General features: G+C 46.6%; 1 protein-coding gene across 4 annotated transcripts in view; it reads right to left on the bottom strand.

Moving 5' to 3' along the window:
* The window catches only part of LOC144823689 (von Willebrand factor A domain-containing protein 7-like), a 542,335-nt gene that overhangs the window by 103,395 nt on the left and 422,420 nt on the right, over nt 1-16,520 (bottom strand). For all 4 annotated transcript variants that reach the window (XM_078682451.1, XM_078682442.1, XM_078682435.1 and 1 more), the window contains exons 12-13: nt 3,924-4,100; nt 2,697-2,789 (exon numbers count right to left, since the gene is read on the bottom strand). In XM_078682451.1, the coding sequence (XP_078538577.1) occupies nt 2,697-2,789; nt 3,924-4,100 (270 nt within the window). The remainder of the gene's footprint in view (nt 1-2,696; nt 2,790-3,923; nt 4,101-16,520) is intronic.

The following is a 16,520-nucleotide window of genomic DNA, read 5'->3' as shown; positions in this document are numbered from 1 at the left end:
CCCGCTGCGCGTGTGCGTTTGGTGTGCATTAAATACTTTCTCTGGCACCAAAGACTGGAGCGCTGACCCCAGCATGGGCGAAGGCGCAAGTGAGTCCCAACAGCCCTCCAATCAATCGGCACACGTCGTGTTGGAACCGGGGCTTTAGGGAAGAAGGTGGTGACAAAAAGACAGTAAGTGAACAATAAAACGATTTTTAAAAGCACAATTCCTTAAAATAGAGTAACCTTTCGATTCCAGCAACTAGCAGCCTCTGGTTAGTTCAGTGAGTGCTGCGTCCGCACTTCTTGTGTGATTTGTGGTATGTTGTGTGTGTGTTTTTTGTGTGATTTGTGGTAGGTTGTGTGTGTGTTTTGTTCTTTAGTGATAATGTTGTGCACTCATGCTATGTTTGTGCTCCCATTGCCTATCCACAGTTTGGCTGACAGGGTATGTCTGTTTCTGTTGGGGTTCTGTGTGTGTTCCTGTGGTGTTTGTGTGTAGTTTTTGGGCAGGCATCTGTTCAGGCTTCCCTGTGTGTGTGTTATGTTTGTGGCTACACCCAGGGTGTGTGTTTGTTTGTGTGTGTATGTGCTGGGAAGTATTGGCAGCCTTCAGTGTGTGAGGCACTTGTGTTGTGTGTTCCTTGTCTGCCACTCCTGCAGTGGCTGTCTCCTTGGTTGTTTGTTGTGTGGTGCAGGGTGTGTATTGTGCTTGCTTGATGCTGTGCTTGTTGCTTGTTGCTGTGCATGGGGGTGCACAGGATGGGAACCTGGACTGTGACTTGATGGGGTGTGTTGATGTGTGGTTGGGGGTGGTGTGTCCCTTTGGTCTCTGTGCCCTGCCCATGTCTTGGAGTGGCCCTGCCTTCTGCATTGTGCTCATGTGTTGACAGCGGCGGAGACTTGACTGGGAACGGGACGTTGCTGCTAGTTCGTGGTCGATATGTGCCCCGGATGCAGAGGGGTGACTTGGTGGCAGGTGGGTAATGTGTGGGTGCCCTTGTGGATGTGTTGTAACCACCAGTAGGGTGTCTGTGGTGGAATTGGACCCTGTGTCAGCCTGTGTGTTGTGTGTTGTATTTGTGTAGTTGCGTACCTGTGGTGGCGTTCCCGGCGGCCCATTTGATGGTAGTGTTGTAGCAGGTACATCACCGGATGCATATGTAGAGCTGGGTCCATGGCGTTCATGACCGGTTGGAGGGTCAGGGTCTCTGCTATCGCTGTCCGCTGTAAAGTTTCCACCGTCTCTGGTTGGGCAGTGTCTCCGCTGCGGTGCGTCTGCCTGTTTGGGCCATCCTAATTTGTGGAGCGGGCGGACATCATTCCACACGGCGGTGAGTCTCCATTGTTTCCCACCGCAGCGATGGCGGGCGCACTTTGATGGCGGTGCGCGGCACTCCGTGGCGGACGGGAAATGACCTATGTTTTGCAATACTAATATGGCGGACGCGAGTACCGCTGCTCATGGGCAGAAAAAGGCGTTTTCCGACCCCCCAGCACCGCGGTGGTGCCACCGCCCAACATCCTAATGGACCCCTTTGATCGGGCAACACCAATGCAAATCCCCAGTACACCCAAGAGCTCACTACCAGGGAGTGAAGAAAGCTAGCACCACCTGGTCGCTTCCTCCAATCTAACAGTGTCAAACAGATTCCTTGTTCCCCAGTGCCCCAGCAAGTATCAGCAGATCAAGCTTTGCACCCAAGGGTGTTGGCTCAAACCGACCCCCATGCCCCTCGCACCGCTATGACCAACGGCTAATGTCAGCGACTTGAGCCAGTTAGTGAAGTCCCGTACAAGTCTTGTGCGGGGTCGTCATCGATGTGAGTCTGCCACAGTGCAAGGATTGCTCATAGCATGGTGTGCACCACCTACAGGTGCTAGGTCTGGGCCCAACACGAACTCCGGGATTCCTCTGCACCCCGTTCCAACCTTCTCCTCACCTGGACATCGACACCAGTGCTCAATCAACTACTCTCTCTCTGAATCTGTGGCTCAGCCAGCAGGATCCTCAGTCACGCTGGATTTCACCAGCCTGGGTACAGCAGTCGCCTCCAAGCTGGGGAACCTCCCGATGCAGGTGATGCACCATGTCCCTCTTAGGCATAAAGTTGCGGCACTCCCGCCACACAAGTTCAGTGGAGCTCAGGGGCCTCACCGTCCACAGCATCCATCGAGTGCCGACTCCTCCGGCCTGTGATGCAGAGGGGCACAGTCCACCATCGGCAATCTCCTCCGTGCACCCCGGAGCATTGATTTCATTAATTTAACTAAACTACCGAAAAGTCTAATCTACTGCTTAAGTTCAGGGCTGCCAATTTTTTTCTGTCATAAACATTCTTTAATTCTTGAAAATGTTACAGTTTTGACACATAGATTCGGAATTTTTCTGAATATGGTCTTTTTAAAGCTGTGCCTCTTTTAAGTTGTTAAAAAGGAGCCATGATCCAGACAGTTTTAAATTTGTGAAGAAAATCATGTAAGAACGAGCTCAAAACCATCCTGTCTATTTACAGCATCAGTCAGCGTTTGTGACAAAATAATATCACTTGCAAAGAAATATTACGGGTTTGCATAAGGAGGAGGCCCACAAATTAGGAGTAAGCCAGTCATCGGTAATTAAGCAAGAGTACATTTGCTTACTTGGCACACCCCTGCGAAAGCTGCTGACATTCTTTGGTAGTGTTCTTAGGTGTGATATAGTGAAACAAGTACCTGCGGTTAATGGATGATCAATCCCGACAAATCCAGGATGTGGCCCGTCGAAAGCTTCTTGGAATTGATACCTGAAAGTCATTGCACTGTGCCCTGAAAGGTACAACAAAAAGCATCTGTGATCAAGGAAAAAGGGACACATAGTAAAACTGATTCCACAAAATAGTGCTTTTTGAAAATGTGTCTTTGCCCTACAGGGCTGGTTTTCAAGGAGAAGCACCAGCTGATCGATAATTATCCAAATTTCTGTTGCTATGTACGGTAGTCTGCATGGCACAAACAGCTGAACCGCACATGGACTGTGCAGGCGATATGTGTCACTGCTAAATAAATGAACCTCTGACAAAACTTCAGGAGTGATCTTATTTCTGTGAACCTTGTGTTCTTGATATGAGTGTTGGCCATTGCAGGACCTCTGTTTACTCACTGTGGTTGCTGCTGGCCCCATGGCCTGCAGCAAATTATCAAGTGAATTGCTAATTTTGTGTATGGGATGCTGGGCTCCTGGAGAGTTCAAAGGTCAACACAACCCTGCAGGTTAGGGGGTCTCTCAGCCCTGACTCAACTTGTGGGTTGCCTTGATAGTGATTAAAGGGCAGAGACACAAAAGTCCTGTTTGGGGGATTAAGTATGCTATCTTGCGAGTCACATCTGTTTGAACAAAATACATTCAGTGTGGATATTTGCATTTTGTGCAATAGTCAAACTGGGCTTCACAAAAGTAACTTTAACCTGAAGTTTAAGTTTAGACCTAAAGTCTAGCTTTAAACCTGAAGTGTAGGTTTATTGGACCTGAAGTCAAACTTTAGACTTGAAGTCTAGACTTGAATTTTTCTAAAGTTAGAATTCAGGTCTAAAATTTAACTTCAGGTCTAAAATTAGACTTCAGGTCTACAGTTAGACTTTACGCCTACATTTAGACTTTAGGTCTAAAATTACACTTCAGGTTTAAAGTTAGAGTTCTGGTTTAAAGTTAGATGTCAGGTCTAAGTTTGGCTTTGTGAATAAGTACCTCTGTAGTAAATGACTGTTTTAGTGAAGGTCTATATTATACAAACATTATCAGTATGACCAGTGGCTCGGTAAGGAGCTTGATTTAAATTATTTGTTTGATTATTTGTATTTTTTGGATAGCCTAAACGTCTAGTCTGTACCCTGCCATGTGGAACTAAGTTGCACACCTCTGAGTGAGGTGAAATTAGTGAAGACAGTGAGTGAGAGACATACCTTCTACCTTAACACTGAAATCATCGCGAGACAGTATCTTCAGCTTCCATTCACCACCCGTGAGAGTCTGTAGAAGGCTCACAACAAGTGTCCCTCCAACCTGGAGAATGTTTCCCACTGTTGCCAATAGACCGCCTAAGAGTCCTGATCCTCCAATTGGAATATTATTCAGTAACCCTGTAAGACGGATGCAAGACATGATCAGTGGTTACTGGTATCTGCAGGCATCCTACTCAAGAAGCATTGAGTGCTTGACAATTCAATAGGCTTAACAATATATTTTATTATGGTAAACTATAAAGTTAAGGTGTAGGGATGTATGAACATCTTAGGTCAGCTTCGACACTCCCACCCTTAGTTTAATAACATATGTTTAGAAAGGAGTGAATCCAGATGACAGCTCAGTTAATGACGGGGTCCATCTTTGCCATTCACATTACATACTCTAAAACATTTCAGCAAAAAATTCAATGACAAAAAGAACAGCTTGAGGCAAATATTTTTAAAAATTCCAATCTCAAAGGGAATGTGTAGTTTGGGACTAGGTTTAGCTGAAACAGCATAATGTGATAGACTAGTAAATGGCAGGTAGTGGCACAAAGGCAAAAAGGAAGCTGTGGAACAGCCATAAAGAGATTGTAATAGTTTAGCCAAAAGGTCCAGTTAGTGTGGCAGTTGTAAATTACTTGTACAGGTGTACTGTAAATGGCACGTAGGAGAATCATCATACTAGTTGGATGTACTATAGCCATGAAAGGCAGGTAAAGACAAAGCTACTAATGGCAGAAAGTGGAGTAGCTTTAATGGAAAGGTGATGATATGACTGCAAAGGGTTTGTGTTGGTATAGTGATTTGGATGTAAAGGGCTGACAGTGGAAAAGGAATAAAGGGGATGCAGTGGCACGGTTTTAAAGGTAAGGTCGTGATAAAGTTGTGACGGGCATGTAGGGGTATATTGGAATATCTCTAAAAGACAGCAAAGATAGCAGAAGATCGAAAGATGATGCATCGCGGAACACTCAACTACACTAACCAGAGTCCTTAGGGGCGATACCGCCGGTGTGTGAGTAGTGTGCGACCCCACCCCCCTCTTGTAACTTTAAGCTCCCTTGAGCCGCGGGCTGACAAGCCTGGGATCCCGCACCTACGTGCCTGATGGTACTAAACCTCGCAGATATTTGGCAGCCATCGGCAACCCCAGAACACGGCCTATCCCTGCTGACGAGGGGTGACACCCCGAAACACGTGTCCAGGGATGGCGAAGACAGCAAAGATAGCAGAAGATCGAAAGATGATGCATTGCGGAACACTCAACTACACTAACCAGAGTCCTTAGGGGCGATACCGCCGGTGTGTGAGTAGTGTGCGACCCCACCCCCTCTTGTAACTTTAAGCTCCCTTGAGCCGCGGGCTGACGAGCCTGGGATCCCGCACCTACGCGCCTGAGTGGTACTAAACCTGGCAGATATTTGGCAGCCATCGGCAACCCCAGAACACGGCCTATCCCTGCTGACGAGGGGTGATACCCCGAAACACGTGTCCAGGGATGGCGAAGACAGCAGAAGATCGAAAGATGATGCATCGGGGAACACTCAACTACACTAACCAGAGTCCTTAGGGGCGATACCGCCGGTGTGTGAGTAGTGTGCGACCCCACCCCCCTCTTGTAACTTTAAGCTCCCTTGAGCCGCGGGCTGACGAACCTGGGATCCCGCACCTACGCGCCTGACTGGTACTAAACCTGGCAGATATTTGGCAGGCTAAGTTCCTTCGTAATGTGATGGAACATGTATGGCAGAAGGTACTTTATTCCTTATAATGGTCACACCATCACCTTTCCCACAAAACCACTTAATTCCCTGGTGCATAGCTCTTTCACATGAAAGAGAAAGCATGTTTGCGAACAGGAAGAAGAAAAATAGAATCACTAGTATAAGATTAAACACATCCAAAAAGTGGTTAAGTATTAGTTACCAAGAAGATATTAAAAGCAGTTTAGTACAATATTTTTTTAAAAAGGGGAGCAGTAGAAACATTAAAAACGATTCTAACTTTTCTATAATTACCCAAGGAGAGCAAAAAATAAACATGTTGCCATAAATAGTTCTTTACATTTTGTCAATGTATATATAATTCTTTATTGTTTGATTACTTACAATCTTACAATATAACAAATAAATGTACATATAGTTTTTAAAAAACGCTAAAAACAGGATATTATCAAACTCGTCATTAACTATTGTACCAATTATAAATAATTTTTCAAGATTTTAAAATAATTTCATAATTTTTTAACAATGTTAATCTCCCAATTTTGCTTAAGCTCTCGATAAAAACTTTACAAAGGCAGAATTCATACTTATGTCATTAGAATGCAGACACCTTATCAGAGCTTGCCTACATGTGCTTATTCCTCGCATATTAAAAGGTGATTTGAGTATACTTTTCCTTTCGTCTTGAAGTCCAGGACAGATACATAAGAGTTGGACGATATTCTCCTCACCGGTCTTACACAGTCTGCATACTATAGACCCCTCCGTTTTCATCCAAGGAGATGACTAAGTCCAGGAAGTACACCAAATCTTGCTTTAATGAATATTTGCTTATATTTTTTCTGACCAAGGTATTTCCAAATACACTAGTACCTGCTTTTTTTTAACCCATTTATTATTGACCATGCATGTTTTCTTTTTGCCAATACATCTTTATCTTGTACAATCAACCGTTGATTTGTTGTTCGATTAATTACCTTTTTGAATGATGCCGTTTTTATTGTATTGTTCCAAATTGGCTTGACAGCAACGTCTTCCAGCGTATTATTAAGATAGTTCCAGGCTGGTGAGTTTGCGTTGTTATTTATTTCTTGCCATACTAATTGAGGCAGCTGGTTATCCTGGTCATTTTTAATTCTGTTCCATATTTTAATATATTGGCCCTTTCTTGCATAGTGTTGGTTATTAAGGCCGAACTCCAGTCTAATTTGTGCAGGTGTTGCGTTATTGGGAAGATAAAAAATGGATTTATAAGTTTTGGTGAGTGCATTATTTATTATTGCAGAATCTTTCCCAGTTAATGCCTCACTACCGTATGTAAGTGTGGGAAGTAGTTTTTCCGCTATAACCTGTAAAAGGGGACGTTAAGTGAGATTTCCGAGTGATTTCTGCAGAATCCTGAATGCTGCCGTCAATGCGTTTGCCTTCCTTTAAATGCCCAATTTTTGTGTGCTATAGTTTCCCTTTTCGTCGAATGTGACACCCAAGTATGTATATACTTCCACTTGCTCGAGTTGGATGTTCTCCATATACCACTTATATTTGTGTTTTAAGGTTACATTTTTAGTGACAACCATGATTTTAGTTTTTGTCTCATTTATCACCATTCCATTTTCTTTTGAGTATATGGATATTCGTTTTTTTTAGACGCTGTAATCCCACTTTGGTTTGGCTTAAAAGGATGGCGAGAGATATGTTTGGAAGCTAGTTTCGGCAAGTGTGCATTTGTTTCGTCTAAGCACACCGTTAAGTCTGCTAGAAATAAATTAAATAGTAGAGGGGCCAAAACACATCCCTGCTTGAGGCCTACTGTTGTTGAGATTTCTTTCGTTAATGTTTGGCCATCCCCCATCCTCACTCTGACCCATGTTTTGCTGTACAGATGTTGAATCAGTTTTAGCAATTTTAGAAGTATATTTTTTTGCTGCAATTTCTTCCATAGGAAATTTCTTTGGGCGCAATCAAAAGCGTATCTAAAATCTACAAAACATTAATACAACGGATGTTTAGCCCTAATTGATTTATCAATTAATAATGATAGTACTACGATATTTGTTGTTGTTCTGAGGCCTTTAATGAAGCCAGTCTGATTCGGAGGTAATATCTTATTTTCCGATGCCCACTCTGTAAGATTGGTAAGCAAGATCCCTGGAAACAGTTTTGCATTTGTATCTTGTAAGGTGATGAGCCTATAATTTTCAGGAAGTGCCCAGTTTCCTTTTTTATAAATGGGCGAAATTAGAGACCCTCTCCATGATTCAGGAATTACATCTGTCCGTACTATGTCATTAAAGACTTTTACAAGGTATTGTGACCAAAATACCAGGTTTTCTTTGTAGAGGGCAAACGGAATTCCATTTGGTCCTGGGGCCCCATTTTTTTGTTTCTTAATTAGTTTCATCAGTTGAGTTTTTGATATATCAATTTGGCCATCATTGTCATACTCTGGTTTGTCACTTATAGACTGGGTGTCCTTTATATTAATTTTCTCTTTTAAGTCCAAAGTTAGATGTTTTTTGAGGAATACAACCCATTCTTGCTCAGATAATGTTGATGACACTACCAATTTGTTTCGTCACACTAAGCCGTTAATGGTTTTCCAGAATTCTCTTGTGTTTGTTTGGTTGCTGGCAAAGAATAGTTTAGACCAAAAAGCTTGTTTAGCTAGATTTCTTTCATTCCACATCCATTTCCTTATGTTTTGATTTTTATTTTTTAATTTACTTATTATTTCATCATTATCCGAATAGTTTGTAGCTTGTCTTCTTAATTTATTACGTAATATTTTCAGTTTTGTTGTTGTATATGGGAGATTTATGTGTGGCTTCATGTCCCCTCCCTACTTAGTTTGATTCTTCTTCATTACCGGGAAATAGGCTTGGAGTTTAACTAACTTACGTGCAAAGTTTACCCATTGTTCAGTCGGTTACACCACACTTGTGTCATTGAAGCAATCTTCTATAGGTTTCTGCACCAGTTCATTCATGTCATCTTTGTTGTGTACCGTCCAAATTAGTTTCTTACAATTGAACATTCCTTTGTGACCTTGTATTGATAGATATGTTTGGTGTTCACTACTAGTCAAGTTTGTAGTAATTATCTGTTGACTATGGTCGCTATCTGTAATCTTCCTTAGTTGGTATGAGATAAATTTACAAAACATATTAAGTGAGGCAATCGTATAGTCTATCCTTGTGTTTGCATTATGAGAATTGAATGTAAATGCTGGTGGGGTGTTTGACATAAATCTCCCATTTAATATTTGTAAGCCCATCGCTTCTATATCTTTTACGAATTTTATTCCGATTTTATTTCGTGGGTGATTTGTCTCCTTTCCTGTGTCCTGATGAGGGATAGCCCATTGGTGATCTTGAGATAGCGTAATGTCCTCTCTAGTAAAAGCTCTAATAAGTTTAAATTACAATCCCCAGTCAAAATGAAGTCTGCTAATGGGTCAATCAACATTTGCTCCAACACCAAGCTATTAATGGTGGCGCATATAGTTTCTCTGCTACTTTTTGTAGGGTGTATATATACATTAATCAAAATCAAGGTCTTTACTTTTTTATGGTTATTTGTTTTGTATTCCAGTCTGACTATTAGGATGTTAGGACTTATTGTGTCCAATTGCTCATGATCAACTGATAGATCAATAGAAATAAATGTTGCCAGTCCCCCACTCGGATGGCCGTATTTATGTATTTTATTCACAGGTTTGAAGTAGCCTTTGTACCCCTGTAATATAATTGGGTTGGTTTCCCATGTTTCTTGTAATAGGATAATTTGACATGTTTCAGGGATAGAGTTTATGTGTGCATTGTTGATCCTATTCCCTATTCAATTTATATTCCATGAACACATCGTAAGTTTTTCGGAATCTTTTTTATCCTTTGTCCGGTTAATAACTGTATTTCCTCATGTGTCCTTATTGCCATGCAATGCAAGAGCAATCCATTTTTCATTTATTCCAATTGGTTTTTCTATTTTCCTTTGTACTGATGTTACCTCAATCTTTTGGGCGGATCCACCAAGGACGTTTTTTAATACCGTGCTACTTTGCATAATAGATTTTACTTTTTGTGCCTGACTTTCATCATTAATAAGTGGTGTTGGATACACCTTCGGTGCTAGGTTAGTAATCACTATACCCCAGCTGTTAAATATTTCCCTTTCGTTTATAACTTGATCTGCTATTAACACCAAATTTAAAGTAATCAATATTGATTCCTGTTGGACCTGGGACCTCCAAGTCACATAAGGTAGCTTGGCACTAAGTGGGAAGGCCTATCTCCAAGGAACATGTGCTAAGTTTGCGTCACACCCTTCAGTAACACAACATCCATCCACTCAAAAATAAGGACACTACACCAATTGTGGAAAAATAAGAGCTGTTTTATAAAAGTTCTCTTAGATCTTCATCTATAACTGTTCCACAGTTCAATGTAATTAAGTTTTCACAATTCCATTCCTTTTCTACATTGACGAGCTAATCATTTATATCTTTCAACAGGTTTTGTGCAACAGTAAAGTTCTCCAGAAATTGCTTTTATACCTCCTCCTTGAGTTCAGATTTTTTATCATACACTTAAACCATACCACCACGTATTTCCATTTCAAGAAGAGCAGGCTAGCATAAACTGTTCCCCAGATGACTCAGGATTAACAATTTACTAGGAAACCCCACTGGTTAGAGAACCCTTACTCCTGTTATGGATAAAGAAGGTTACACACAACTGTAGCTGGAGGAGAACAGGCAAGTTAAATCACATTGGCTTTTGTCATGTCAAATCCCCTTAACCAAAGAGGAGTCTATGTCTTACTCATGTGCAGCCCTGCCCTGAAAATTCTCCACTTTTAGCTCTCCCTCTCTACCATCAGTATCTACATCAGTCTCTACAATGAGTCAGGTGGCTCGTTATTGCTCCCTTTTCACCGCAGACCTTGATGCCTGAACATTCCTGGAACCAGCCTGGGTTGTACAGAGGAGAACCTTCTGGTTATGCCTAGATATAATGCTGCTCAGTCCTTCCGTTCTGTTAGAACTTGTGGGCTAGTCCGTCTGCTCCCCCCACCTTCCCGGCCTACTTGGCCGTGTAGCTCACGAGGTCAGACTCCGTCCGACCCTTTCATCTCCAAGGGCCGCTTTCGCTGTGAATAGGGGTTCCCTGCCCTCTCCCCTGTCAGGAGAGCAGGCGTCCTTACTGGTGCGACACTCGGCAGCCCTCAGCACTTCCCCGGCAGTCGAGCAGGTGCCCCGTAGCAACGCGTCCGGCAAACCTCCTCGCTCTTCTCCTCAACGACTCCTCCCACGGGGCTCCGCCTTCACCCGACCTCTTCCGGTGTGCTCACGTCTCCTCACCCGGCATCAGGGTCTTCCGGCAGCCGACCTCTTCCGGTGTGCTCAGGCCTCCTCACCCGGCATCAGGGTCTTGCGGCAGCCGACCTCTTCCGGTGTGCTCACGCCTCCTCACCCGGCATCAGGGTCTTCCGGCAGCCGTCCTCTTCCGCGGACCTCACCGAGGGATGGTTTGACCGCAGGGCAAATCAGCTGTGCGGTAAGCTTTTCTTCACAGCGCCTCAGCAGGGGTGGGGGCCGAACTTGCGGCTCTGTCAGGAAGTTTTCCCCCAGTTAGCAGAGAGGTCCAATTTAGCACTCTGAGGCGGTGACACGCCAGGGTCAGCTGCACCCCACTCTTCACTCCTTGATGGGCATTCCGGAGCAGGCAGGATTATAAGCTGGGGCAAGTGTGTTCACCATGGAGGCAGGGTTCGGTAGACAGACAAGGGGGCACGTCAGCATAGAAGGGCAGCTTGCCCAAAGGTCGATCTCTCCCCTCTCTGTGCGTGCTCCTCCTCACTGAGTCGCCTTGCTCCTGACCAGGCCTACTTCACACTTTCACTGCCCAGCACTCTAAAATGGCCGCTCTGGTTCTGGCCTTATATAGGCTAGCCCTGGCCATCAGAACCCTCCAGAAGGTTCTAGTACCTTCCTAGTGTAACCCTATGGTCCCTTATCTAGAGGTGACAGTTATGGCAGTTTATGGCGACCATTATGTGGGTCTTACAAATCTAGTCAGAAGAGGCACCTAGGCCTCAGGGAAAAGGACTACGAGGGTCAAAGAGCATCTAACCCCTAGCTAACACCGCAAAAATTCAGTGGACATAAAAATTAAGGGATTTGAGGGGCAAAAAGGGGACAAAAATAAATAAATATTAGGAGGGAAAACCAAAAGGCTGACATGTCTAACACGCGTCCCCCCCAGCTGAAAGTGGGGAGAGCTACCTAATCCCTTGGGAGTCCTCATCACTAAGGCGGAAATACCTAGAGAGACAATCTGCATTGGCGTGGTCCACTCCAGGCCGATGTTCCACCCGGAAGTCCATTCCCTGTAGGGAGATGGACCATCTCAACAACTTGGGATTTTCCCCCTTCATTTGCATCAGCCAACGGAGGGGTCGGTGGTCAGTCTGAACCAGGAAGTGCGAGCCAAACAGATATGGCCACAGCTTCTTCAGAGCCCAAACCACTGCAAAAGCTTCCCGCTCAATTGCACTCCACTTCTGTTCCCGGGGAAGCAGTCTCCTGGACAGGAAGACTACTGGCTGATCCAGACCCTCTTCATTGAGTTGCGATAACACTGCCCCAATGCCATGCTCTGATGCGTCTGTCTGGACAATGAACTCCTTGGAGAAGTCTGGGGCCCTCAGGACCGGTGCTACACACATTGCCTGTTTCAATTTCTCGAAGGCTTGCTGACAAGCCTCTGTCCAGACTACCCGTCGAGGTTGTTTCTTGGATGTGAGCTCTGTGAGGGGCGCTACAATAGTGCCATACCCCTTCACAAAGCGACGGTAGTAACCTGTGAGGCCCAGGAAAGCTCGGACCTCAGTCTGGGTCTTGGGGGGTTCCCAGGCCATGATTGCCTCAATCTTTGCCTGGAGGGGCTGCACTGTTATGCACTCGCATAACCTGTTGACTCTATGGCTGCCAAAGCGCGGAGATACCCTTACGGGATTGATTCCAGCGCGATATAAGAAATAAAATAAATAAATAAAATACTGTTCCCCTTCCCACCAAGTGGCCTAGGTACACAACCGACCCCTGCCCAATCTGACATTTGCTGGCCTTGATTGTCAAGCCAGCCTTTTTCAGGGCTTGGAGAACAGCTTGCAAGTGACGCAAATGGTCCTCCCAACTGCTGCTGAAGACGGCAATGTCATCCAGGTAAGCAGCGGAGAAAGCCTCCATTCCGGAGAGGACCTGGTTCACCAGCCGCTGAAAAGTGGCAGGGGCGTTCTTGAGCCCAAAGGGCATCACGCAGAACTGGAAGTGTCCCTCAGGCATGGAGAAAGCTGACCTTTCCTTTGCTCCATCTGTAAGGGAGATTTGCCATTACCCTGAAGTGGGGTCAAAGGTACTCAGTTATTGGGCAGTTCCCCGCCGGTCAATCAATTCATCCGCCCTAGGGATCGGATGAGCATCAGTCTTGGTGACTGAGTTCAGTCCCCGGTAATCCACACAGAACCTCAGTTCTGGAGTGGTGCCTGGTGGAGCTGCCTTTGGCACTAGAACCACCGGACTGGACCAGGGGCTGCTGGAAGGTTCAATAACTCCTAGCTCCAGCATCTTGGTAACCTCACCGTGGATGCTGGCCTTCACCTTGTCTGACAGCCGGTAGGTCTTCGACCTCACTGGTGGGCTGTCTCCCGTGTCCACATCATGGGTACACAGGTGGGTTCTTCCCGGGACAAGGGAGAACAACGAGTAGTACTGCTCCAATACCTGGCGGCAGTCCTCTCGCTGCTCAGGAGTTAGGGATGGGGAGAGAATCACTCCCTCCACTGACCCATCCTTCTCTTGAGACGAGAAGAGATCAGGGAGGGGCTCGCTTTCTGCTTCCTCGGCACCATCAGTCACCATCATCAAGATGACCTCGGGCCTCTCATGGTGGGGTTTGAGGCGATTGGCATGCAGCACCCGTAAGGGCTGTCGAGGGGTCTTAAGATCCACCAGGTAGGTGGCCTTACCCTTCTTTTCCAACACCTCAAAGGGGCCTGCCCAACGATCTTGAAGGGCACTTAGCTCTCCAGGTTCCATCACCCACACTTTCTGGCCAGGTTCCAACTCCACCTGGTGAGCATTGTGGTCGTACCATTCTTTCATTACTGCCTGACTGGCTTCCAAGTTGTCAGAAGCTTGCTTCCACAACTTTGCCATTTGGCTCCGGAAGGCCAGCATGTAGCTCACCACATCCTGAGGAGGCTTTCTGGGAGACTTTTCCCATCCATCCTTCACCATGCTGAGAGGTCCACGCACAGGGTGCCCGTACAACAGCTCAAAGGGGCTGAAGCCCACTCCCTTCTGTGGCACTTCTCTGTAGGGAAATAGCAAACAGGGCAGAAGGACGTCCCATTTCCTCCGTAGGCTCTCAGGCAGACTTCTTATCATGCCCTTCAAGGTCTTATTGAACCTCTCTACCAGTCCATTGGACTGGGGGTGGTATGGAGTAGTGAACCGGTAGGTCACTCCACACTCCTTCCACATTGCCCGCATATATGCGGACATGAAGTTGGTCCCCCTGTCGGACACAACTTCCTTGGGGAAACCCACTCGGGTAAAGATCCCCATCAGGGCCCTAGCCACAACAGGTGCAGTGACAGTCCTCAGAGGAATTGCCTCTGGGTACCGCGTGGCGTGATCCACCAGAACCAGGATAAACCTGTGACCAGCTGTAGTTGGTGGATCCAATGGCCCCACAATGTCGATGCCCACCCTTTCAAAGGGGGTGCTAACAACAGGAATTGGTTCCAGGGGAGCTTTCAGCTTCACCCCTGTCTTCCCACTGGCTTGACAGGATACACATGTCCGACAGTAGGTGTCAGATGCCACTTTCATCTGAGGCCAGTAAAAGTGGGGGACAAGCCGAGCAAAGGTCTTGTTCTGACCTAAGTGTCCTGCCAAGGGTATTTCATGAGCCAATTCTAACAGAAAGGCTCGGTATCGTTGAGGGACTACCAAGGCCTGGGATGAACTGGGTAAAGGTACTTTGGGTTCACTGTAGACGAGTCCATCCTCCCAGTAAATATGGTAGTGTCCTGCAACGTTCCCTGCTGCCTGGGCTTCAGCCTGTCGCCTCAGTCCCTCAAGGGTAGGGCACTCCTTCTGGCCCTTACAAAACTCCTCCCTAGTAGGCCCTCCCTCCACATGCCACTCAGCAGGGATGGGTAGGTCCTCCAGGGAGACTACTTCCCCCTCCACGGACTCCTGGCTCACCACCGCAGGTGGCCGATCTGTCACATGGGGCGTGGAAGCCGAAGCAGGCTTCTCCTGTCTTCGGGTCTGTCCCTTTTTGGCAGCGGGTTGGGCCATTGTTCCAGGCTCCAACCCGAGCGAACTCCCTCTCTGGGCAGTCGCAGACCTTGTGCTTACACAGGCCCAGTCAGGTGTACCCAGCATCTCCGAATGAGTCCGGTATTCCACCTCTCTCCAAGCATTGTGCTCCATGTCATTCCCCAGCAAGCAATCGTCTGGCACGGCAGGGCTTATGGCAACTCGAAGTAAACCTGCAACCCCTTCCCACTCAAAGGGAACCTCGGCCACCGGGTAGTGGCCCATTCTGCCGTCAGCCATCGCGGCAGGGTGGAGTACATGTGTAATCACCTGCTCTGGAGACATGTTGACTCCTTACCATAGTCATACTGGCTCCTGTGTCTCTCAGAGCTTCCCCTCTCTGGCCATTGATGGTGACCCATTGCCCATACTTGGTAGTATTTGGGGGCACTTGGATCTTAGTAACCATCTCCTGATCTCCCAGGGAAACTAAGGTGACACCCGCCCACTCACCCCCCTTATCTAAGGGCAACTCCTCCCCGAGCGCTACACTAGCTACTCCCGGGGATTTTCCTCCGGTGGGAGGGGGTGGTCTCTTTGGGCACCTGACATCTCTCTTATAATGTCCAACACCACCACACTCAAAGCAGTGGACAACCCTTGGCTGCTGGCTTTGGCCAGGATGAGGGTTTCTGGGCGGGTTAGCCTTAGGGGTGAATCCTGTTCCCTTTCCCTGGAAACTGTTTTGGGGACCTTTCGAGAACTCCCGCTTTTTATCTCCCCCTCCTTCTTCTGGGGGGGTGCCCTGTCCGGCCCTTTGAGAATCCCCTCCAGTCCCCTTTGAGGACACCCGGGTACTTGCCCAGATGTCCGCCTCCTCTGCAAGCTTCCGGGGGTTGGTCAGCTTGCTATCCACCAGGTGTTGGCGCAGCTCTGGAAAACATTTCTCGAGTAGATGCTCTTTAAGAAAAAGGTCATATAACCCCTCATAGTCCTTCACCTCGCTGCCCTGTACCCAGCCCTACAATGCCTTTCTTACATAGTCCAGGAAATCCACCCAGTTCTGGGTGCTTAACTTGTGTCTCCCCCTGAACTTTTGGCGATACTTCTCCGGGGTTAGCCCAAACTTTTTGATTAACGCTATCTTCATGGTGGGGTAGTGGGTCTGCTTCTATTGTTCTAGGGCCAATAATGTGTCCCGACCAGTGGGAGGCATATACTTATATAATCCACCCCTCCCAGTGTTTCTCCTGGATCCCATGGGCTCTTAAGGAGACCTCATAGTCAGCCAGCCACTTGGCAATGTCATCCCCTTGGCTATAGCTGGCAACTATGTCTTTAGGTAGGTAGGGTCTGGGCTCCCTGGTTGGTTCTCTTGTTTCGCTGCCACCATTTGGAGAGTTGGCGAGTCCTAACTGTAGAGCCTTGAGTTCTAGCTCTTTTAGTCTAAGCTCATGAGTCATCCTCTGTTCCTCCCTCCCCTGTTCTAACCTG

This window comes from Lissotriton helveticus, chromosome 1_1 (assembly GCF_964261635.1).
Source record: "Lissotriton helveticus chromosome 1_1, aLisHel1.1, whole genome shotgun sequence".
NCBI classification, from domain to species: domain Eukaryota; kingdom Metazoa; phylum Chordata; class Amphibia; order Caudata; family Salamandridae; genus Lissotriton; species Lissotriton helveticus.
The sequence above is the reverse complement of the archived record's forward strand: the minus strand, read 5'-3'. Positions and strand labels throughout refer to the sequence as shown.